Here is a 26,647-nt window from a genome sequence, read left to right on the forward strand (position 1 = left end):
AGCCAGCTGACTTGGTTGCTAGAAACTGAACTCAGGTCTCCAAGGAAGCTGGCAGCTCTCTTAACAACTAAGTCATCTCTCAACCCTGCTATATTATTTGTAGTCATTCAAGTATAGTTTATGTTAGCACCAACAAATCTTTAGTTATGAATATTCTCTTTTGATCAATTAATATCAATATTCCTTGATGTTTGATTAAATATGTACAATTTCGAATTGAAAGCTAATCTTGGAGTACGAATAGACACCATCCCTCCTCCTCTCACAGGAGTTCACCGACGGAGACTTTTTGCAGCTCATGACCACTGAAGCATTAAGCTCCCACTTTTAATTATAATAATGTGAACATTTAACACTATCATGGAGAAATCAGATTTCCTAAGTTTAGAAAGGTTGTGCTCATTAGTCTCAATAAAAACTGAATTGCCATTCACTTAAATGTTTTATCTTCACTGTAACTTATCTGTTAGATGATTGAAAACAGCAGGATTGTTGAATTTTTCATTTTCAGTTTCAACCTAGAAATATGGAGACAGGTGTATAATCACAAGTTTAAAGAATAGCTAATGTTTCCTCCAAAACACAGCATTTCATGTATAATAAAGCAGTCTGAAGTTCATTATCCTCAATTGTATGATCTCCAGATAAAATTATTGTACTGTTATAGGTAGTTTTTAGTAGAGAAAGGAGCTTTCTCAGAAATCAGACAGGAAACATAATTTTCACAATAAAGGGCTGTCTTTGAAAGAATCACTTTTTCTGATTCAAGAAGAGTTAAAGAAAGTCCTTAAGAATAAACAGCCTAACAAAATTTCCCTTAGACTTCAGATTAACTCTTCAAGATAGAGTAAACCATGGAGATTTGCAAGGTTCATTTTCATTTCTCTCTTCCTTCTATCTTTGTTTCCCCCTTGTAAAGCCTGATATTGCTTTAGAAATGATTACAACAAAACATCTCAGGCTCTTATTTTGTTCCTTTGTTTGTCATGTTAAAAACAATGACCACTGACCTGGAGAGATGGCTCAGTGGTTGAGAGGTCTTGCTGAGTTTGCAGAGGATGCTTGTTCAATTCTTAGCACCCATGTAGTGCCTCACAACCACTTGAAACTCAGGTTGCATTGAATAGGATGCAAAGAATTCATATACATAAACTAAACTAAATCTAAAAAGAAGAACCAATGACCACAAACCTGTAACATTTAAGTTCTACAATATCTTTGAAAAGGACACTTTAGTGAAGGTTTAAATCAAGAATTTTGAGTCTTTCTAATTGTGTGGATAACATTTGTGTTGTTCTTATCAGAGGATGCAATGTTTATAGGGAAAATTCTTTAATTGTTTTGATGTCTAGGGAGTTATGACATAACTGAAATGACCTCATCACCACCTCCTTGAGCTTTCCTAGATGACATAATTATTTGTTTATTTTGTTTTCATCACAGCAATGAAAGAATAAAATTCTTCCTAGCATTTGAAAAATCCTAAGAATTAGTTTCAGTGAGTAAATGATAGTCACTGGTAGTAATTGAAGTTATTGATTTCACTCTATGTGCCTCGAGCCACCTTTGTTGAGTTCTTATATTTTGAGTAATTAGAGTATTTTTCATCCTATTTGATTGAACTGCTACAGTTTTGGTACAGCCTAAATATTCCTCCTTTGAGAACAAATTTGATCACTCCGGATTTTATTAAACTCGGCATTAAAATGCTCCAGCAAACTTCAGACATGCCAGCTCATAAATTCAGACCATTTCTCTAAATGGTGCCCCTATACTGACAGCATGCTTTTTAAAGGATATAAAAAGCAATTAACATGCCAAATGTACTTTGGCCCAGTTCAGTACTGTGGTGGTTTGAATGAACACCAAAGACTTACATGTTTGAATACCTGGCCCCCAGTTGGTAAAAATGTTTGGGGATGAATAGGATGCACGGTTTTATTGGAGGAGATGTGACTTAGTGGTTTCCAAAGACTTGCACAAATTCCAGTGCGTCCCCCCTGCCTCCTACTCCTGGTTTTGAAATGTGAGCGCTCAGAGTTTCCTGGCACCATGCCATGCCCTCACTCTGCCATCATGGTCTCTGAACCTCAGAAATCATAAGCCTCCTCTAATGCGTTCTCTCGTGTTACCTTGCTCATAGTTTTCTGTCACAGCAGGAGAAAATTAGCTAGGAAGTTAGAATATGCTTCCTAAGAGCATATTACAACCACTTGAGGTCCAGCGACTAGAGTTGGTCAAGCTTTCCAAATCACACCGTAGCCTTAAGAAATTGAAGAGAAGACTCATTAGACCAGGAATGTTTTATATCTTAAGAAATCAATGCATTTTTACTTATAAGAAGCAAACCGATGGAAGACAATCATTAATTGTAGTTTGTTAACAAGCATGCTAAACAAAGATCTCTGAGGGAAGTGTTACAGACACACCCAGTTACTGCCTTATTTCTCTTATATACATTGAATTACTTAGCTAAAATTTCAGGTTTCTATCCATAATGCATCAAGGTACAGGCCACTTGTTTTATTTTTTTCTGAATTGTTCTTCTCCTTTGTTGCCATTGTATTTTCAGATATTGTGCTGCACATGCACAGTTTGGCCTACTTATTGACAAGGGACATCAAAGTCTGGCATTTTGAGTTTAGTCTATTAGAAGAAATGTCCTTCATTCCTGGAATGCAGCTTTGAAAGCGTTACAGCTCCTCGCATTCCCTATATCCCTTCATACTATGTGGATGGCTATGTGGATGGCTTTTTTTCAAGTTTAAACACACTTGTGTGTGTGTTTGTAGCTTGAGCCTTTAGAGTCTTGTAACTTTTACTATACAATAACTTCTCGGAGTTAGCTTAAGAGGCTCCATTGAGCAGACCCACTGATGAGTAAAATATCTTTTTGGTGACTTTGCATTGCAGAATTCATTTACAAACCTATTCTATGGATACTGAATATAAATTGCCACTAGTACATGTTTTGGTAGTCATAGATCATTGTGTAAAATATAACTGTAGACAATGAGAGTTGCTTTCTAAATACATCTTACTAACACTTTGCTACTCCCTGAACTGGCTTTGCTCTATTCTTACTAAGATTCAATTTATGCTAATGTGAAAGTTTCTTCAGCTTTTACACCTCTAAATTCAAGAACAGTGTATGAACAGGCAGATGCACAACGTATAACTGAAAGACTGGATTGGACTGGACCAATATATCCACAAACTGGAAAAAAAAGATTCTCTGTTGCATCTTCAGACATTAGAATGCCGGAAGGTCTTGAGAATATATGATGACTTCCTAATGGCTGACATAGCTTTGTTTTTCATAGTTTTATGTTCAAAATAGATTTGTCGCACTTTTTCTTAAAAAAAGACCTTTTAGATATTATAGCATGATACATTGTGGTTGGGGAGAAGCCAAAGCACATGAACTGTTACCAAAGTCACATGCAGCTAGAGCAACTGTGACAGTATCCATCTGGTAAGGGAGAAACACAATCTTGATGTCATCAATGTTGCATGGTAATGAGATTTTGCTCTCATTCAGAGCAGTCTTCATTAGTTTATTAGTTCAGGTGACTGTTATTGAGATTATTTGTAACACAGGACCTTAGAGGTAAGTTATATGAATTTTGTTTGTGAAAAGAATAATCTTTGGTGAAATGTAAGACTCGCTTGATAAGGAGTCTTGTTTTGAAAGTAACTATTTCCAAGTTGTCACTCCACCTGAAAATGAATTCCCAAACCAAGTAGTACTTACTTAATTACACATTTTTAATCTTTATAACATTTTAAGGTAAAAAAGACGTCATGTTTTAAAAAGGATAGTTACAGGAATTATTTTTGAGATGTATAATTATTTCTTTGAAATCCCTGTTTGTGCCATTATTCCTGATAATTAATGGAAAGAGATAGAGCATTAGGAAACGATCGATACTGATGCTGGCCTGGTCTTTGAAATATCATGTATGCTAATTCTCCTGCCTTTAGCGAGGATCCATTATAACCTTGCCTGCAAATATTAATGTTATGTTGAGTTTATAAAGATCTTTAAAAGAACAAAGGTTTCGAAATCTTTCCTTGAGAAATCTTGATCTGGAAATTTGTTTTCTCCTGTGTCACACAATCCTTTGTTTTAGCACAGTGGCCCAACAGAATCACTGCAGGTCTGCTTTACTGTCAGTCTTTGTTTAGAGAACAGCAGGTGAAAATGCTCCCTGGAAAGGCAGGATGTGTAGCAGAAGATGAAATTGAATTCTAATAGGACAGAAATCCCAGTCCCAGCCACTTACTCTGTGGCAGCAGACAAGCCCTTGATCATCTGCACAGTTGTTTCCCATTGGGTTTCCTAAAAAGCTTTCATGAGATTTATAATGAAGAGAAATCATAACAATTCCCAGTTTATTATAAAAGTGCAATAAATATTATTTCTATTTTCTTTGCTTGCTATGAATAACCTTTCATAGCTGTAGGGATCACCTTTACCCCTCTTCCCTCTACATTCTCCAGATTCAAGAACAGAGAATGTAAAAGCTATATCTGTTTGTCTACACACAATTTGCCTTATGTATATATCCTGTGTTTTTTCCTGAATAATCTTACATGAAAGAAAGGGCCATCTTTAAGACCCTGTCCTGTAGATACTTCAACACCATGAAATATAAGAGCAGCATTTAACCCTTCATCATTTAATTCTATAAAGCCATTATGATTTGAACTAGATCTCTCATTGTTCTCTGTAGTCTGGGAAGCTTTCTTCCTGTGCTTTATCTCATTCATTCATTAGTTCAGCATTTCTTATCTAATTGAGCTGCTTATTGTACTTGGGATTCTCCACTGAGTCAACCACAGTGTACCGAGAAGACCAGTCTCACACCTCCGATGAATGCTCTGCCTTCTATACAAAAGTTAGATTGCTTTGATTTAAGTATTGCAAACCATCATTCTACAGTCTCTTGAACACAGAGATTAAATTGATTTTCTTTCACCAGTGTCCAGATCACTGTTTCTGCTTTATATTTGCTACCGCCATTCAAGTTATTTATAGCTCACTGTAAAGATTCACAAGTGGAGAGAACGATTTCTTTACAAATTGCCTCTTTGTCCACCATGATGCTATGATTAATATGACTCAGCAGTAGCTACCCTACTGAATTGATTTATTCCCCAGAATGCCAGTTCTGAACTAACAACTTCTCGATCCACATTGCCTAATACAGTATCTCCAGAGCCACAGGAGGGGCAGAATAGTAGTTTTCCTGATACAGCAGGGACTATGAGACATACAACTGGACTTGTCTTCTTGCCACCTTGGTCATTCACTTGACTATCACTTATACTTAATGCTGATTGTTGATTTTGTGAAATAAATCCTTGAAGTTTAACAGACATCTCCTTTTGCTCTTTTTAATGTCATCAATTACTATGGCCTTTTGATTCTTAACTTATTTTGGTCCCATGTTCCACTATGGCTTACCTTTTCCATCATAGGCCTGATTTATTTCAGAGTATTGTGATTATTAATTTAGTGAAGTTCACAAGTGAAGAGATGGTTTTATACTGCAATTTAGCAATGATTGCATCCACTAATCTCTGAGGATCCTATTCTCCATGGATAAATATTCAGATTTCTAAACTTGGCATGGATAGTCCTTTGTAATTTTCCTCTCACTTTGCCTTTCATCTTCTCCTTTAGTCTAGCTGTTTTCCCTGGACGTATGTTCTGCTGAAAAATTGAAATTCCTGATGGGCTCATTTCAGAATCTTCACACATGCTGCTATTTCTGTTTGGCATGTAATTGAACCATAACAATCCTTTACTCAAAACAAATTTCTTTTGATGAGGAGATTAAATCTAAAATACATCCATTGAATGATAAACTTTTGAATATTAATTATTTGAAATGAAAATTATATAATTAAAATACATAGAGTCTCTTTTTGAAATCTTCAACATTTCTCATTCATTTTTGGACTACAATTGTGATTTATTTTTCATTTTTAAAAGCTCTGATGTTAAATAATGAAAACTAAAGCCTTAAATGTCAGAAGTGTGCATTTGCTACTCTAAAATACTTTTTTTGCTGCAATATGAAAAGGACTGGGCTATTTAGTCCTGATGATACAAATGACATGAAAAAGAGATCCAAAGAAGAAAATGTGCCTGATTCTTGTCAAAAAAGGAAAAATGTCTACATGTAACTCATGCAGTTTATTTCAGAAGATTACAATACATGTCCTCTGGACAGATATTGCAGCCATTAGCTTAGTATTTTTATGGAACTCCTGATTGTGAGAATGACTGGTTCTCTGACTCTTTTGCATGCTCTTGGGACTCTTTTCCTCCTGTAGGGTTGCCATGCCCAACTTAAATATGAAAGTTTTTACTTTGTCTTATTATATATTATTTTGCCAAAAAACTTTTGTAATATGTTCACTGATGTGTTCTACGTTTATGTGCAGTTACATAAAAGGTGCACGCGAAGATGGTGCTTAATAAAAAGGCCGTATCTCATGGTTTTGTGGATCTGGTGATGCAATTTTCATAATGTATGATTCTTTCTGGAGGACCTGATATGAGCTTCTAGGACACATGATGGTAACTGGAGGGCTGCATTCATCAAGAAGTCTGATATAAGTTCATGATATTTTTAGCTTGGTGGATACAGGTTACTGGCCCATATAGCATACCTAGTGGCTTAGGGACAATGTTCTCAGAAACTTACATAAAATCCCTCCATTCTAGGTCAAACTAATCAAAATGACTCCAAGATAATGAAAAATGGTTATTGATTAGTAGAAGGAGTTAGGAAGAATTTGATTCAGTTTTCTTACTACAGTAGGTACTGCTCTGAACTCTTTATCATTTACTTTTTAAAAACCATCACAAAATAAGTTCTCTTAATATTTAGATGTGTGTTGCCAAGATTTATGCAAATATAACATATCCACATTGCTAAATGCACATTTCTATAAAATGCATCATATTGTACATTTCATTTAGTAACTTTCGTGTAATTCTTACTTTATGAAAAACATTCTCTTTTGGTAAACATTCATTTCTGACCTTTGAATGGCTTTGCAATATTTTTTAATATGACTTGATTCCTACTTGAAGAAATCTTTGAAAACATTCTTGTCATTAAGTTTTTATGAACTGAAAATATTTCTTAGCATATGTCCCTGGAATAAATGTGTATATATATATATATATATATATATATATATATATATATGTGTGTGTGTGTGTGTGTGTGTGTGTGTGAGAGAGAGAGAGAGAGAGAGAGAGAGAGAGAGAGAGAGAGAGACTGGTGGGTGAGCCTCTGTACATGCTCTTCTACTCACTGAGTTATATTGGTAGTCCCAGAAATTCACCAATTTATATATACACTCACATAATACTTGTTATCTTTGGTTTGTATGAACCATCTATCCTTGTAACCCATCCATAGGTACTGTTTCTTTTGCCAATTTTGTGCATTCTTCTATGACCATCTCTGAATTTTCAAGAAGCTACCAAAATCTACCAGCCATATACTTTAATATACTTTTTATCTGCTTCTACATTCTCTCTCTCTCTCTCTCTCTCTCTCTCTCACTGTCTCTCTATCTCTCTTTCTCTCTCTGTCTCTCTGTCTCCTCCATCAGGAATTAAATAATAAATCCTCTCACAGCACATAAAAACATGAATATTGCACATATATTAAAATAGACTATATTTACGATTCATTACAGTTTGTTCTGAATCCAACATGAGATCACAATGTCCTCCAGGTTAAAGGTTAAGTTCTTATGAAGATTTTGAAGATTTTAATTCTCCTGTTCATGATCTCCCTGACTTTCTTTCCTTTGAATCCTTATCTCATTCATTCTGCTCAGTTTCATTGGAATTAATTTACCCCAGGACTCTTGAAGTCCCTGCCTACTAAATTTTCCCTTCATCAGTGTGTATAATGCCCTTACTCTTTTCAGGTTTCTGACCAAGTATCATCTTCTCAGGAAAGTCATTCTTATACTTAGTCTGTGTAAAGCTGAACATCTTCCATGATATTTCATGCACTGTTTGCTTTTTCCCTGGGCATTTATCATTCTTTAATATGCCATATATGATATTTTTATGTTACTGTCTATTGTTTGTATCTTTGTTGGAAAACTTAAGTCGTTTTATTACTCTATATCTAATTCTATGAATTACCCCTCTCAAATAATAAGTGCTAAGTAAACATTAGTTCTAGGTAATTTGTACCACTACAATTTCCTATTGTAAGCATGAAAACCTGGGTTCACTGTCACAAAGATGTTTTTCTTTCTGTGCTGAAGTCATCTGGGCAATTTCTTTTTACTGCTTGCCCTGTGTATTCTTCCTAAGTATCTCAAATGTTAACAAATTTGTCTGTAGCATTCATCTTAACTTCTAAAATGACTAGGACAGGTTATTTAGATTTTCAGTAACATGCCTTCTGACTATGTTTCAGTATTTACAATGTGCAAGGGCACCGTTTCTTTTGCAATCTTATAGCAGGACTAAATGGAATTAAATAAATAGAGTAGTTGACTCAGTATATAACAGAATTCATATTTTACAATTATGTCTATTGTATCTCACCTTTGTTTCCTCTTCAGAATTCTAAGTATTAAGGAAAAATTATTATTTGGATAATAAGCCACAGAACAATATAAAATAGTGTAAGGCAGTAAGTGACATCCTTGACGAGTGTCTAATGCAGTAAGAAGGAAAAATGCCAATGAATATTCCTCACATTATTTAATATCTTGCCTTCTGCTTCCTGTTTGGGTCTTATCACAGAAAATAATCTGGTACTTTGCAGAGCATTTTATTTCTAGGGTCCCATTTTTTTGTAGAGATTTCTTCAAATATCATTTCCAAGTCTCTTTCTCAAAAATAATGTTCTGGTTTATTTAATATGACTATATCATTATCATAATGTCACATCTGGATTTCCCGGTTCCCCCTTTAACAGCGAGTCAGAAAATTATCACTTCTGTAGCACAAAGCAGATACTTTCAGAAGATGTTCAGAGGGGAGCTTTGGGACTGCATTTAAGGATTTGAGCCTGGAGAGTGGGAGGTAGGCTTTCTCTAGCAAGAATTCTGCTTTACATTGGGCCAGCTTGATCAACAGTGTGTTCATGGTGACTGTGTATATGGATGGATGGACACCTGTGGACTTGATGGCGTGGCAGAATGCATCTCAAGATATTCCCAGTCACAAAGACAAAAAACTGTTAGAGAATAGCATCTATTTTCATCCCCCCTTGCTCTGATCTAAGTCTCCTTATTACCCTGACCATCCTAATCACTGTCCTTTACTGGATCATATCATATGCTTATTATTAGCAGTATTTCATTTACTAATACTCCAAATTAATATTAAATTAACTAAATAGGATATTTGAATTACTAACGTTCAAAGCATAATCTTATCTAATTCAAGTGGCCTACATGGATTATCTTTTTTAACATCCTTACTTTTCTGAGTAAAATTAGTTTTATAGGAAATACCCTCTCTGTAGCTTGTTAATAATAATAATAATAATAATATATTTTAATATAATATAATAATAAAATGATAATGATATAAACCAAGTCATCTTAAGTTGGAAACATTATAAATAGAAAATAACATAAGCATCTCCGGAACTGTGTATGTTTCCTTCCCATGCAGGGCAGGGTGATGGCCATTTCTTGCTAATAATTTGCAGCATTTTCATTTAAGGAAAGCTTTGTTCTTCCATCTCCTTTAACACCCCTTTTCCATCTGAAGTGGGAAGAACAGAGTGCTGACAACAGATTTCACAGTAATATAGGCTTCCTGCTCCATGCCTTTAACACACTCAGTAGGCAGAGGAAGTAGGATCTCTGTGTATTCTAGGCTAGCCTGGTCTACATAGACATAGAGAGTTCCATACCAGCTAGGACTACTTGTGAAGTCAACTCAAAAAAAGATTCTATATTGTGATGGGACCAATTATAGTTTAGTTGTCTTGTTATTTGTTATGAGTTTTGTTTGTTAGTGTTATAGGAGACAAGTACTAGACTCTGGTAGACACTAGAGACCACTGGTTCTTTTTTGGAGTCTACAAGTGTCTGTTAACAAGATGCATAGGTCTTACATTGCTAAAACCTATACAGAGTTTGAACTCCATTTGATTAGAGTGACCATCTTGACAAAACATGACAGCAAATACTTCTCTGTTAGATAAACTGGAGTGGCTGAAGCACTGGTAGAGACACAAGCACCTAGGAAGGTCTGTCCCCTTTCCTAACACTGTCCCACTGTCTTATCAGGTTGCGGTGTTGGACAGCACTAAACTTCTGCACTCTGTGTTCCTCTTGTCATTATCAGTGATTATCTCTCACATCATTTACAAAGTGTAGTTGAGGAGACTATGTTTTCAAAACTATGAAGAGGAAAACATTGTAGGTCTTACAATCATGTACATTTTTTCTTTGCATTGATTATGTGGTAGGGGAAATAGAAATAAGATGAGTATTTTGTAGGTATAAAATGCCATTTTATGGGAAAAATGAGATTAGGTATGATGCAAAAATACCTGTTAATTCTCTTCTAAGCCTCAGAATCAACTGGTCATAGTTACTGATTATCTGCACATGTTTAGTATCTTACACTTTAGACCAGTGGTTCTCAACCTTCCTGATGCTGGGACCCTTTAGTATAGTTCCTCACATTGTGGTAACCCCCAACCATAAAATTATGTCCATTGTTACTTCATAGCTCTAATTTTTACTACGCTTATGAATCACAATATAAATATCTAAATGGTTTTAAGTGACTCCTATTTAAGGGTCATTTGATGCCTCCCAACAGTGGGATTGTGACCCACATATCCCTTAGACTTGACATAGGCATAGGACCTATTCCTACTGTCCAAAATTACATCTCCTGTTGATACTGGATGAGGCAATATTGTTAATATGTGAATTATAAACCTTGCTCTGGAAGGTAAAGGACAACTGTGACTGTTTTCCATACTCAAGTGACATATATACTTGGTAACTATGGCAGAGCTCAAAGTGGAAGGAGCATAATCAGAATACTTGTGTCAATGTTGTTACTGCTCTCTCATTGCATTGGAAATGGTTGTCTTCACAGGTAATCCTGTGGTTGTGTTTGTGTGTGTGTGTGTGTGTGTGTGCTGAGATGTACAACAAGATGCGCAGAAGTGCCATTTTTTCACTATCATTATTCTCTTATCCTGACTCTTCATTTATATGAAAGAGCCTATTGACTTCAGATTTTTCTTTTTTTTAATTCTTGCTGCCTTTTAAGCTACTGCTCTCCCATTCAGCAACTGCAGCTCCACAGCTACCAGCAGTGGCTAAACCGCAAGAGTCGAAGCCTGAGGGAATTCTGTTCCCTCAGGTACCAACTCTTTCAAAATTCCTAAGGAAACTTAACTTAAATCTTTGGCTCACTAAAGAACTGAAGATTTCAAAGGCTGAGATAGAATCCTGCTTCCCAGAGAGGATGAATAGCAAGCAGCTCACCTAGCTCACCTCTTTGCATTTCCCAAGAAGTTCTCATGCTTTGTCTTGCCCCTCCTTGTAAACCCTTCTCCACCTGGCTCCTCCCTACAACTTCCTGCCAGTTGCTGACCTAGCCTCCTGACAACAGGTGAATTTTATTTAATCAAATACATCTTTGCATCATTAAACACATGTTCTGGAAAATAAATGAAAGTAACAGATCTTAAAATAATATTCTACCACAGACTCCAAATGTTTATGTTACAAATGGTTTTCCCCAAAACATATTTGCTTTCAGAATTTATGGTTACAAGTGTGAGCTGTGGTTATTCTTGCAGATGGTTTAGGGACAAAAGACTTAACACTTAATCTATAGGAGCTGATTGTAAGCCTATGGGGCTGAGTGGATAGCAAAGTATGCACTGAACTTTTTGTGTTTGTTGCTGTGGTAGGTCCGTGAACAACAGCATGGAAACTCTTTTGTAAAACATTGGTAAATTCAGGTCAAGATGCAGGCTCTCAAGACAACAAGCTAAAACTACCAGTAATAAAGCACACAGATAAGCTGTATATTGAACGACATAATAACTTTAGATGACTCCAGAAGGAATAGCTTTTCCAGTGCTCTTTTACCTTTTAGCCAATGTTGCAAAGCCTTCATGGGGATTTCTCTGCTTTCTCTTGTGATATAAGAATATTTGTGGGCTCTGTTAAACACAAAGTGTGGTTCTGAATTCATGTTGCAGATCTGCAGCAGTGACCATAAAGCTAAGTATCTTAAATATTAGATTGCAGGTAGAGTGCATTCTATTCTTTATGAGATGAAATTATGGGACAATCTAATCTGGGTCCAGTACTAAAGGAATTGTGCACAAGTACTAAAGTGACATAACCCAATGATGAAGAAGGTAGTGATAAGCTGTGTTTTTTCCCCTAGAGACTGGATCTCCAATAACAGCATCATGTATTGGACTGGGTAACTCCAAAACACCTCCACCAGGGCAGGCAGGACAATGTGTTCCAGGCTACAATGGTAAGTCATGATATTGGCAATTTGAAGCGTGCATTGTTTATGACTTTGGTATTTTCTTGTACCTAGTGTATAAAAAGTACTCATTTTTAAGAATGTCATATATTAGAAATTAATATCTCATTTTTTGCCATAAAAATAGCACTATGGTCTTCTGCTGTCTTCTTTTGAATGACTAAAAATCAAGAAAATGTCACTTGAAGAGTCTTTTAAGGATACAGGTTTGAAATATGACTTGTGAAGTGACCAGCATTTACATATATAATTTCAGTTATGATGCTATATATTTAGTTTTTAGCTTTGTAAATATTTAGAGATGAATGGCGTGAAGCACACACAGAGACTGTACATCATTTCTATAGTACTGTAGCCCTTTAATTTTTCAAGAACATACAAATCACTGTGGTTTTCTCTATTTCCTTGCTTCAATAGTTTCTTCCATAATGCTTGTGAAGAATGTTGAAAAGGGTTTTGAATCTTGTTGGCTAAAATTAAATGCAGAGTAAATAATTATAAATAAATATGTCTTCACAATGATATATATATAACAATAATATATTCTCCCAATATTTGATTTATATTTATTGCAGTGACTATTATAGTCAAACAATTTCTATGGGACTCACCCCCCTTAGTTGTAAAATTTTTAACTTTTTCAAAATTTGGTTTTCTAACTGCCATTTATAATTGTATGGCTTTCTAGGGCTGGTAAATTATGATATTATAAAACCAAGCAGTTACACAGGTACTACCACACCAAATATGGAATGAATTCTCAGCTGTTAGTGCTGGAAACATTTCAGAGAAGTCAGAGAGATCATTTGATACAGATTCAGACATAACTACAAAAAAGGGAAATGAGGCATAAAGGTCATATAATATATTTAATATATAAAGTTTTATATGCATAATATAATAAGGTCACACAATTTTATCTAGTACATTTATGAGGAAAAGCTAGTTTCCAGGGTCATTCTGCTTAATGTGATGTACTGACTAGTTTCATGTCAACGTAACACAAGCTAGAGTCATCAGAGAGGAGGGAGTCTCAATTGAGGAATGGTCTCCATGAGATCCAGCTATAGGGCATCTTCTTAATTAGTGATCAATGTGGGTGGGCATAGCCCATGGTGGGTAGTGCTATCCCTGGGCTGATGGTCTTGAATTTTATAATAAAGCAGGCTAAGCAAGCCATGGGGATCACACCAGTAAGCAGCTCCCCTCCATGGCCTCTATGTCATCAGCTCTTGCCGCCAGGTTTCTAACCTTTCTGAGTGTCTGCTGTCACTGATTTTTATACTAAAGTGTTATGGAACTGTGTGCAAAATAAACCCTTTCCTCCCCAACTTGCTTTTTGGTCAAGGTGTTTTATCACTGCAATAAGAACTGTAACTAAGACATGTTACAATATGTATATTTTCAGGAATGAACTTTTGACATAGGATAACCAATATAGGTGTTCTTCTTGAGAGAAGACTACTTCTCCTACTCTCAATTTGCTTAGTTGTCTATAGTTCTTTATATATCATTGAAGTCTCATGAGTTTTCTCCACCCACTTTAGCTTGTCTATTGCATTTGTCCATGTCCAGCTCATGCATAGACAGTCATATTGGACTTTTCCTTGCACACAGGCATCTGTTTTATAATTCTGTGAAGTCTAGACTTCTCCTATCATGGGAGAATGAGCCCATATCTACTGAATCCCTTATCTGAACAGTTGTCACCTCAATTTTTGGTCAGAAAACTGTCTTTGTGCTGAGACATTTTTAGGAGTTGCCAATTGTGACAGATGTTAAATACATTTTTCCCCTAGTATATCTGTTCCATTTTTATACTGTCTTATGAAAGAATTAGGCTTTGATGTCTCACTTTAATACAGAAATTCCTCATTGTCAGAAAATCACTGTACTTAAGGAACCGGGGACTTTATGACTGATATATTTTTGGTTTGTTTTATAGTTATACAGACATTTGAAAGCATTATGTGATACACAGAATTATGGTAAAAAGCAAGCTACTTTGGGAAAGGAAAGGAAGCCTTTCTTTATGAAAAATCTAGGTGATTAATTTTGTCTTGGGCTACCGTCTTCTCTTAGCTGCTTAAGAGCGACCTAAGTGAAGAAATATAAAGACTCTATACAAAGAATCTAGATGATTATAATTCATTTTATGTTTAATGTACTATATTGTGGACACTACATTTTCTATTAAACACTTTCCATATTTTCTGAGGATATCACAGAAAATATTAGAATAATATTTGGAAACATGAATTTTCCTAATTTACATCTCACAAATAGATATGCTTTTCTTTGTTTTTATTGTACGTGTATTTGGCTGTACTTTTAAACTGAATTCTGTAGTTTTTAAAAGGTAAACATATGACTAATGTTTTACATGGACATAACCATAAAATAAAATTCTGTGGGCTGTTAAATTTACAAATTTATTTTAGGGAGATTTTGAGACAATTTACGATCTTGCTACATTTCAAATGCATGACCTTTTATAATTTTAGAAAACAAATTTTAGGTTACTTACATGTTTTCATGGTCATGCAAGAATACAAAAAATATTTTGAGCTAGAAACTTTAGAATTGAACTTAGAAAATATGGGAAAATATTTGAAGTTTGGGGTTAGTATTTGTGTTCATAATTGTATTCATATTTGTGCTCATATTTTTCTTTACAGTTATGATTTTGGATGACAACATGCAAAAACTGAAGGCTCGAAGCTTAGGAAATATTGTGGTAAAGTAAGCAAAATTTTTTAACCTGACCACCTAAAAGAAAAAAGCCCACTGGATATATTCAGGCCAAACTGATTGATTTCATTGGTATTATAAGTGATAAGATGTGTTTTGCTTGAGAATTATTTCAGTGCAATTGTAATTTAAAATGGAAGCTCCATAACATACAAATATTCAGATTAAAATTTAAAATATCATGTCTTGTTCTTTTAAAATAACCCTTTTCTTATTAGACAAATAATGTATAGATGATAAAAGTATTCTTGTATATAGAAAATATAAAATAATTCCAGGTTAGTCCTGGAAGCATAAGTACAAGTGACATTATACAAACTGAGCAGATCATATTTATGGTTATATGTGTATATACATAAACATATATACATGCAGTAACAGTTGTTGAAAAAAGTAGGATATGAATTTGAAAGAGAGCAAAAAGACTCAGGTGGAAAGGTTTAGAGGGAGGAAAGGGAAGGGAGAAATGATGTAATTATAATCTCAAACGGAAAAGAAAAATTCAAAACAGTAAGCCATTTCAGCTCCCCCTTCTCTCAAAACACTAATTTTGAAATTCACAGTCTTACCATCTGGACATCATCTAGACACACCAGGTATACGATGTTGCTCCTGTAGGATTTGGATGCAAATTCCTTTTACATGCTTACATCTCTGTAATGAATACAACATGCAGGATCTTGTGTCATGCTGATGCAAGCCACCTACTGTTCTGATAGTATTTAAAAGTGCCTCATATCCAAGTATGTATGGATTTTTATATTTCATAATGTTAACAAATGTCTATGTTAACGACTTCTGTATTCCATACACTGTATTATGTATTCATGATTTGAGTCTTTACTCATACCTGTAAAGAAAATGGTACTATAAAACTGATCACTGTTTTACAGTGATAGTAGCTTATAAATGCCATGTTTTATTCTATTAATAGGGTATGTCCTATATTTCATCTGTATCATTAAGTTTGTGGAAATGAACTTTATGATGCTCATAAATCACCTAAGAATATATATACATATATATATATTAAAGATGTTGCCTCATTAACCAATTTGTGATTGTCTATGACTGTACATTTTTGACAACCAATTTATATTGTTGACTAAGCAATGTGTTTTATGGGCTACAGTTTTATCTTTATCCTGTTTTAAACATAGTTTTATTTCATTCCGTCCTTAAAATTTTTCTCTATTATGAAACTCAGTCCTTTTTGTACTTTTTGTTACCCTCAGTATATATTTTTATTTGAATTAGATACATGCATGCTTCACATGTCAATCCCAGCTCCCTCTCCCACCCCTCCTCCCTTGTCCCTCCAGCCCCCCACCCAATCCCCATATCATTCCCCAGGGAGGGTGAGGTACTCCTTGAGGGGATCTCCAGAGTCTGTCATTTCATCCAGAGCAGGACCTAGGCCCTTCCCCACGTGTCTAGGCTGAGAGAGAGAGCATCCCTCTATTTGGAATGGACTCCCAAAGATCATTTGCACTCCATGGTAAACACTGATCACTCCAGTGATTTCTGTGGCCTCCTCACTGACACTACATTCATGAAGTCTGGATCAGTCTCCTGTTGGCCTCTCAGCCATCAGTCTGGGGTTCAATAGCTCCCCCTTGTCTGGTCAGCTGTCTATGGCTTTCACAAGCATGGTCTTGATCCCTTTGCTCATCACTCCTCCATCTCTGCCACTAGCTTCCAGGAGTTCAGTTCAGTGTTTAGCTGTGGGTATCTGTCTCTGCTTCCATCAGTCACTGGATGAAGATTCTAGGATGGCATATAAGGTAGTCATCTACCTTGTCATCAAAAAGGGGGCAATTAATGTAGTCTCTCCACTATTGCTTAGTTTGCCAGTTGGTGTTATCCTTGTAGATCTCTGGAGATCTCACTAGTGTCAGCTCTCTCCTCAAGCCTATAATGACTCCATCTATTATGGTATCTCTCATCCTGCTCACCTCTATTCTTATCTCAACTCAACCTTCCTGGTCCCCCATGCCTTCTTCTCCCTCCTTTTATCCCCCTGTCTTTTTGGTTACACATATTGCTATATTTTAGTATCTCTTTGGTTTCATCTTTTCTCTTTTTCAGATCATCTGTATTGTGCTGAATATTTAAGCAAATGTAAAATTAACAAATCAAAGTGAAGCATAATCCTAAATTCCTCACAACTGTAAATACCACAGTTTCTTGAAACATTTTTAATTACTAACCACTTAGCTGGCAAAAATGGTAAAATTTGATGTGAAAATATTTCAATTTACATTGATTAAAAATACTGTAAGATCATTATGTGAGTAGAATATGAAATGATTAAGTTGGTAGCCACATAATCTGTGGCATTTAAATAATTGATACAGGCTGCCTCCTGTCTCTAATTAACATAATTTTTACATCATTATTGGTATGTCTGAAGCAACAGACATCAGTAAGATGAGTTGTTACAAGTAAAGAATATTTCATGGTCCAACTAAAACATGATTTGCCATGAAACTTATTTCTACTGAACAAATTCTACTACTTGCAGTTTCAGATTGTACAAGGTTCCCTTCCTTTAATAAAATACATTAAATGCTATAAATTTGCTTAAACAGGTTTGCAAATATATTTCTTTATGTAGAATTATTTTAATCTTCATGATATATAATACATTCATATAAAAGTTTAAAAAGTATAAATCTTGTTCTTCTAAAAAAGTCTTTCTTAGTAGACTAGATCAGAGTACAATTCTGCCCCTGCTCTTGTCAGTAACTATGTAAGTTTTATGTTACCTTTGTCAATCTAGTACATACAAAAGGACAGAAAATTTTATTATTGAGTGTTCTCATTGCAGTTGTATTTCTTTAAATCATATTAAAAACTAAAATAGGACTACCATATGACCCAACTATTTCACTCCTGAGCACATACCCAGAGAACTGTATTCCCCATCACAGACATAACCACACACTCATGTTTATTGCTGTTTTACTCACTGTAGGAAAAATTATAATCAACCTAGATATTCCTCAACAGATAAATGGATAATTAAAGTTTTATATATATATATATATGTATATATATATGAATACTATAAGATTCTAAAGAAAAAATAATATTTCTTTAAATCAGACTGAACTGAAACTAATAACAATTGCTATTATATAATAATCTTTTTAGGTAAAAATAGGGAGTGAGCAGGACTTGATAGTGAAAATATGAGCCTGTTTGTGGGTGGATGCTAACTCAATTTACAGAAGTATATTTTTTTACCTTTGAAAACCTCTCTAACAGCATATACCTTTATATAACTTAACTTTAAAGAATCATCTCTATCAGAGGGATGTTTCATATGATCTTAATGGTGACATTTGAAGCCCTCACAGTTTTAATCCACTTACAAGTTTCTTCATTCTAACTTGGGTTGCTTTGCTATGCATGAATCCAGAAGTGCTAAAATATGATAGTATTGTCCATAAACTCTAACTTTTCCTTATAGCTTCTAGGGTTATTTAAGTCCTCAAAGGTAGCAGAGCTTTTGCCTAAAAGCATTTCGTGATTAAACTGGTACCAGTGAGGAATGGTCTTTATGCCTGCATCCTTAAACAGACATTTTAATACACAGATTCTCAGTTCCAGATGTCATTAGAAATTTAGAGATATGTGTCAAGACCTGATAGAAATCAGTGCCTTCTTTGGTTAATGGTGAAGTTATATATTTGAAAATAAAATATTAGATTAGATGTGTAAGGTAGAATAGATGAAAAAATGAGCATAAAGATTCCTCATTTTTCTCATTAACAAAATTACCTTGGAAACTTTTTGTTAATAAACATACTTTTAGACTCAAATTTCACTAGCCATGCGAATTAGTTTATCAACTGGAAATTTTTCATGCATGCCAGTGCTTGTTTAATTAGTATGTGTAGGGTTGTACATGTTTAGAAGCAGTGACATATGGGAAAATCAAACAGACAAATTTCCATGTGTTCTGATGATCTTAGATTTCTCCATTTGTTGTATACCACCTATAGCATTCTCAAAGTCATTTCTGTATGGGTGACCTCTTCAGATAGATAGCATTCTGATGATGCTCAAATGACTGTGGGCCCTAAGACCGAATAAGCAGTATTTCTGTTTTTTTTTTTTATTTTTTTTTACTGTTTGGTGCCAGTTAATATCATTTATAGAATTTACGTTTCCTTTAGAAGAGAAAATTCATGTCCACATGGATGTTTGAAATTATTTTGCTTTTGAAGCATACTGAAGCCAGTTAATTTAGTATGGCAGTTATGGTGTGTGAGTTGCTATGAATACAAAATGATCATGAATTTTAGAAGGTGCTCCTGTAATTGTATCCAGAGTTCTAACATGCAGAAATAAAACCGTGTCAGTAATTTCCAGACAACAGAGAGAAGTGCATTTAAGAAGATTTTAACTACAATTGCCTCCCTTCAAACCCAGTGCTCACGATTATTAAAACCATTGGTCTCTGACTTTTCCTCTCTCAGGGTTTTGTTGTTGTTGTTGTTGTTGTTTTCCTGACCACGTCCTTTGCTGCTATGGGAAATATGGCTTATTCACTGCCTGTTGTGTACTTCTGACCTTGTCTTGGGGCAATGGTAGGATGACATGGAACTGTGTGGAACTGTCCAATGTTTTTTACTTCCCAATCTGCCAGTATCACTCTGCACATACTGAACTCCTGACCATTAATGATGTTTGCTCACATCGTGACAGTTTCCCAGCAGTTTTCATTCCGGGTGCTCTCATCTTGGGAAAGCACCAGAGTAGCTTCCTTTGGGGTGTATCCTTTGACTAAAACCAGGTATGCTGCATGGTTTTTAGTCCTGCTCTCTTCTAACTCTCAGATCCTGGTTTTAGCGTGATCCTCTACTGGCCCGGTGATAACACTCAGAGGATGAAGAGATTGGCACCTTCCTCAATTCTGACATGAAACAAAAAGTAGCCTTAGTATTAACACAGCCAGAACCCACTTTGTCTTGATTCATACAGAGAGACTCAAATGTCTTAGGCCTTCTCTTCTAGGAATAAAATGTAGCTTTGTATTCCCATTCAAAGAAACACCTCACTCTGGACCCTGCAGTCACTACCAAGTGGCCAAAGATAGTGTTTCATTCCCGAATTCTACAAGAAACAGAAATTTGGTCTTCATTTCTGAAGCTCAGGGTTTCTGAGCAGAATAGAGAACAAAGTTTATTCTTCAAGAGGCTTAGGAAACATCCGGGCAAGGGGAGATTTATACTGCAGACAACTCAGGACTTGGTTACCATCTTCATCAAGTGACATTCCGGTCTTGCTTTTTAATGATCTTGTAATACTCTGGCCTACTTCTTACACAGGAACCACTGCTTCCTTGATTATTTCTTTCACTATTCAGTATGGTCTCTTTGGAAAGGGTGTTACCTAAACTGAATTAATTTGCAATTGGAGAAATAAAACAGGAATCTAATTTCACACTGATTTCAAGAGTTGGGGAAAGCATAAAAAGGGTAGTAGAATTTGAAGGATGACAATAGTCAATAACAAGATTGTTTGAATATTATTTCACCTCTCCTACTTTCCAGGACACTGTGTTCTTTTCATTGTAATGGTAGAAAGCATTCGGTTGTAAGACATCAAAAAAGACCCATGAAGCAAGCTTGTGTCTAATTTAAATAAAAAAACTTTTCAAAAAAATAAACCGCCGGGCAGTGGTGGCGCACGCCTTTAATCCCAGCACTTGGGAGGCAGAGGCAGAGGCAGGCGGATCTCTGTGAGTTCGAGGCCGGGCTGGACCGATAGCCTCCGAAACAATACAGAGGAACCAAAAAAAATAAAAATAAAAATAAAAATAAACCACAAAACAAAAAAACAAAAGACCCCATTATACCATTATTACAGAGGGAGGAATTGAACTTGGTGTTGATTGAATTGGAATACTAGCCCCAAAAGCTGTCTCTGTGTCTACATATAACTTCTATCTATCTGTCTGTCTATCTATTTGTTTATCTATTTACCTGTGTATCTATATATCTATTAATCTGTCTATCAGCTATCTATCATGAATCTAGCTCTCTATATTCTATTCATCTATTTATCCGTTGATCTGCACATTATCAATAATAAATCTATCTCTTTCATCTGTCTATTGATCTATCATCTATCATCAATCTATCTCTATCTCTATCTTCCTAATCTATTTATCTATATCTATCATATGTATCTATATATCACAAACAGTTTCCACTCTGAAACTTTTCTTCATTTCTCTAGTATTATAATGAGATTTGCCTCAGGGGTCACTGTTTAAACACCTTTTTCAATACTCAAAGAAAAACATCTGAATTTATTCAGGTACCACATCTTGTTAGCAAGGAGTAGAGAGTATTCCCCTCTTTCATCTCAAAATAGTACTGCACTTGTGAAAAATTAAGCTGTTTTCTTGAAGTATTTCATTGACTTGAGACAACCACGCTTGTCATTTCTAGCAATACATATCTTAAATAGAGATATAAAATTTCATTCTGGAAGCTTCTGGAAATGCAGAGTTCAATTCGCTATAATAAAATATTCTCCCTGATGTATCTTGGGGGATTTTCACTTTACATTATTTAACTCACTTGGAGATGTGATGTAATAAAATACTATAAAATATATAATATAATAATAATGGAGAAATCATCATTAACTAACTATAGACTTCCTCCTATAGTATAAATAATAAAAGCCCAGGGAGAGTTATTGGGGTTCAAACTAAACATCAGAAAAACAAAGCAGCTAGCCACTAGCTCTTAGCTCTATTAAGGCTGGGAAGATCCTGTCCTCACTGGGACTGGAAACTGAATGCCGATCCCTGAATATTGAATACCTGAATGAGACCCTGTGCTCCTGTTTTATACACCTCTCTAGTCCTGGGATTAAAGGCATATGCTACCACAGCTCAACCTCTATGACTAACTAGTGTGGCTGCTGTGATTAAAGGTGTGTGCCACCACTGCCTGGCCCCTATGGCTGTGACTAGCTTTGTATTTTGATCTTCAAGCAAGCTATTGTTAAAATACTAAATTCTTACATTTTCCTTTATGCTAGGATCTCCATGCACCAGAGATCATAGTTTATATTATTGTATTATTAATACATGGCATGCAGAGTAAGGGATAAAAAGCACTGAGGAACTAGCAAGTGAAGTAAATGAATGAAGGAAATGAATTACCACATACGTGAATTTATGAACCAATGTAACAGTTGACTAGTTCCTCTGATGGTCTTTCAATTTTTCATACCTTCGTCTTCTCTCCACAAACTGCTTCCTGTGTTAAACTATGAACCAGCATCTCTCCTAGTTAAGGACAGTACAGACATTTAAGTATAGTGTAAACAAGATATGGTAGCCTTTGGTTTGTTTGTTTGATTGTTTGTTATTGTTCTTTGTTTTTCCATGCAGGGTTTCTCTCTACCTTTGGTGCCTGTCCTGGCACTTTCTCTGTAGACCAAGCTGACCTCAAACTCACAGAGATCTGCCTGTCTCTGCCTCCTGGGTGATGGGATTAAAAGCATGCACCACCACCACCCAGTTGGGAAGCACATATTTTTAATCCCAGCACTCAGGAGGAAGAGTCAGAGGCGGTTGGATCTCTTCACCTTGTGGCAAGCTTGGTCTATATATGGAGTTACAGGCCAGCCAATGAGACATTGTCTCTAAAAACACTCATGCTTCCTCTCCAGCCTCTCTTTTTATTATTTTACCTACATGCCATAAATGAAAGTCTTAAGGATATTCAAAATATTTCACATAAATACTAAGTTTCATTACTAAATTTAGAACCCATTTTAAAGGGAAGTTTGTCCTTCATTTGGGCTTGTGGAAAATTGGTCATTATTAGTATTTTCAGACTTCCTACCACAAATACTCTGATCTACTGGTTCTAAATCTTTCTGGGTTGTTGCTTTCTCCTTCCTCTTTCATACACTTTACCTTGATCATCCCACTGATCTCCAAGGACTTTATAGCTACTGAGACACTTATTATATCCATGTGGGTTTATCTTCAAAAATTTCTTCATAGGATTAGTATTTATTTGGTGGTGGTGGTGTGTGTGTGTTTCTGTGTGTGTGTGTGTGTGTGTGTGAGAGAGAGAGAGAGAGAGAGAGAGAGAGAGAGAGTGAGAGAAACAGAGACAGAGAAAGAGAGACAGAGAAGGAGAGAGGAAGACGGAGAGAGAGACAGAGAGAGAGACAGAGAGAGAGAGAGACAGAGAGAGAGGAGAGAGACAGAGAGAGAGAGAAGCTGAGGCTGCTCTTGAGTTACTGATTTTCCTGCCTTTACCTTCTAAGTGTTTGGATAACAGACATTAGCCACATTACCTTACCATCATAACGAGCATCATAGATGATGGCTCTCCCTTTGAAGGTACAAGTTGAGTGTGAAACTCAAACTTCCTATCTCTCTACATGCCAGGTTAAATAAATATGAGGAAACAGCAATTTTTGGTCCAAAAAGGAGACTGGCATCTAACTCATGATTTTCTTCAGGAATGGTGTTTATTTGACTAGAAGGGCCTTAAGGCTTCATAATGAAGGAGAGGATTAGACCAAAACAGTGTGGTATATGTGAGGGTCTAACATGATGGGCCTTTAAACAGAAGGGAGGTTTCAAAATGAAACCTGGACAGGAGGGAGCTTCATTAGAATAAGAGTGAGATGTGTGGGGGGATTGTGGAGAAGCTATACAGATGCCTATGAACAGAATTTCTGCTGTTGTGTAGATGTGGCAGGAGGACTGCTTTCTTAACAGTACGCTGCTCTGTATGTACATTATGGGGAATATATTTGTGCATCCTATGTACCAATCCTTACACCAATATGGATGGCAGTCATCATGTGTTATTGCAGCTTTGTTTTTTCTCATAATGTAACAAAGACGTATATCTCAAAACTATGTGTCTGTCCAAAAATGATACCAGGAGTGTTAGAAAGGCCTTATACCTTGATCCATTTTGTGAGAGAAACTGAAAGTGACCTCTTCAGTGTGAACCACATCTGGTTTAGTCCCATTCATTTAACAGATAATCTGCTTCACCCATTATTGCTGTTCCTCCTGGCCTTTTGTGCAATTTGATTTTCCACTCAACATCTGTTTTAGTTCTCTACTTTTGGCATCTCAGTGATGCACTTAACTTGATTATTAGACATTGTTATATTCATGCTATATTTCAGTGTTTGAAATTGACTTTTATTCCTTTTTGCAAAATGTTAACATGCTGATCTAAAGCAAACTGACAAAGCAAAATTGTTTACCAGGCAATTTAGAAAGATTATCATGGTAAAGTCATTTGAAAGCGCCTAGAGGGCATATCACCTTCAGCCTGTAGTCTTTAAACAGATTAAATTATGAATAGGATGGTAAGGGCTGCAATAGTAGCAATGAGCCAGCGTTTCTGTAGCTTTTGCTGTTGTTTTGCATTTTGGGATTGCTAATTGCTTTCCCACGCATTCTCTGTGACTACACAATGTCTTGAAGTAATAGCGTATTCCTAATTCATTTTTAAGAGACAAAATTAAAGTCCTGTTAAGGGCAAAGTTGAGCTAATCACAGAGTGGCTGAGCTTGGTGGAAAAGGAGGGTGCCAGCGAGGGAGGCCCACGGGTAATCACAGCTGCTGCCATATGTTTTAGCATCTTCTGACACTTGTGGGATTAAAATTCACTGCCATGCATGCTAGATATTGGGATGGCGCTCTGACCTTGCCTGCCTCTCACCATCTCTGCACTGAAAACAGTGCATGGGGAGGGTGTGTCCTGTTGCCTCATGTGGGCAGCAGCCATTTCTGCTTCACTTTCACTTTTCTCAGGAATAAAACTGTGACATCATCACAAGACTTGGTAACGTTGCATTTAAATTTCTAAACTATACAGTACCTAAAAATTTTTGGTGTCCAGAAATCTGTTTGAGTTGTTGATAGACACATCTTACTAAGAACCATGGAATTTATTCTGGTTTACATAAACACATAAAGATCAGTCATAGAGGTTAAGCCTTTCTGTGCAAATATCATTAATTTGATAGTGTAGGTGAAAGAATGAAATATAAAGTTGGTTGTATAGAAAAGAAATACAAAAATCTTTTATTCAGTATGCTCCATGAGTGCATGCGTTCCTTGGGGTTACCAAATATACAGGGCTTAATTGACGGTCTTGAAAAGAAAGAAGAATATTCAGTAAAAGGCAACTTCAAAGGGGAGGGAGGAATAAAGGCTGCAAAGATAAGGTTGTATACTAACTACCTAAATGAAAATATTCCACTGTGTAAACAAAAGTGAAAATTGATATGTTGGTACTTTTCAAAAAATATTTTCCTATAAGTATTTTTCTTAAATAATTCACTTAGTTTATTTGTTCATTGTCCAGATATTATGTTTTCCACTGAAACAGAGTGTTTATTAGTATTTCAGTTGTGTGTGTGTGTATTCTTAAATAATTTTGTTATTTACTTGCCTTCAAATTTAACCATGATCTTCCCAGGATATTAATGGTCTGCATTTGAATGAGGAATTTCATTATTTTAATGTAATGTAAAATAACATTAATAGTTATTATTGATTGTCTGTATTGGTTTATCCTTAGTTATTTTGTCTTTCTGTGTTTGTATAAGATTGCCGTTACCACCTGGGGCATTTTCAGGACTCTGGAAGAATCAGGAGGCTTTCAAGCATTTATACTTCGAGAAATTTCCTGTGAGAATTTTAATATACTTTCAAGTTTTTGTGTGCTTTTTTTGCCATGTACCTTATTCAACCTGCTTCTAGGATCATAGATCAAAAAGAACTCTTCAAATTTATGCAGACCAGTTTTCAGGTCTCAGGTATAACAATGACCAAATCAGAATTATCCAAACTAGTTATGTGGATAATTATTGTCAGTCTCTACACATAGGAAGTTTTCATTCACTCTTACTAGCTATAAGTATCAGAATATTTAAGAAGTTAATTCAGTAATATTGGACTCCAATCAGTTTGGATGTTTTATTGAAATCCTCTGTACAGACTGAGAGCCAGCAACCACTCATGGCTAGAAAGTCATTGGGACACCTCCACTAACAAATGTGTTTTCCATCCCCATTGTCTAGTTTTGACAGCCCTTCTTAATCTTTTTAATTTAAAATAACATTTTTTAAAAAAAATAAAGATACAGGTTAGGAACAGTATTCATAAAGCCCAGTCCCTCCCCCCGAGTGTGTCAGTTTCTCATCGATCGTCACCCATTGCCAAGTGACGTGTTCTGTGTTCATGGCAACACTTGCTTGATGGTCCACATCAGCATCCTGCCCTCACCTTGTCCTTATTTTGTGCTTGGTAAAAGTGAATGAATGATG

The 26,647-nt window shown here is 35.7% G+C and overlaps 1 protein-coding gene across 1 annotated transcript in view; it reads left to right on the plus strand.

Moving 5' to 3' along the window:
* Nucleotides 1-26,647, plus strand: part of Acss3 (acyl-CoA synthetase short chain family member 3) — a 169,623-nt gene that overhangs the window by 128,676 nt on the left and 14,300 nt on the right. Inside the window, exons 10-12 of the mRNA XM_040754956.1 lie at nucleotides 12,440-12,535; nucleotides 15,226-15,289; nucleotides 25,928-26,009. Coding sequence (XP_040610890.1) covers nucleotides 12,440-12,535; nucleotides 15,226-15,289; nucleotides 25,928-26,009 — 242 coding nt within the window. The remainder of the gene's footprint in view (nucleotides 1-12,439; nucleotides 12,536-15,225; nucleotides 15,290-25,927; nucleotides 26,010-26,647) is intronic.

Source organism: Mesocricetus auratus, unplaced genomic scaffold, assembly GCF_017639785.1.
Source record: "Mesocricetus auratus isolate SY011 unplaced genomic scaffold, BCM_Maur_2.0 Super-Scaffold_100011, whole genome shotgun sequence".
NCBI lineage: Eukaryota > Metazoa > Chordata > Mammalia > Rodentia > Cricetidae > Mesocricetus > Mesocricetus auratus.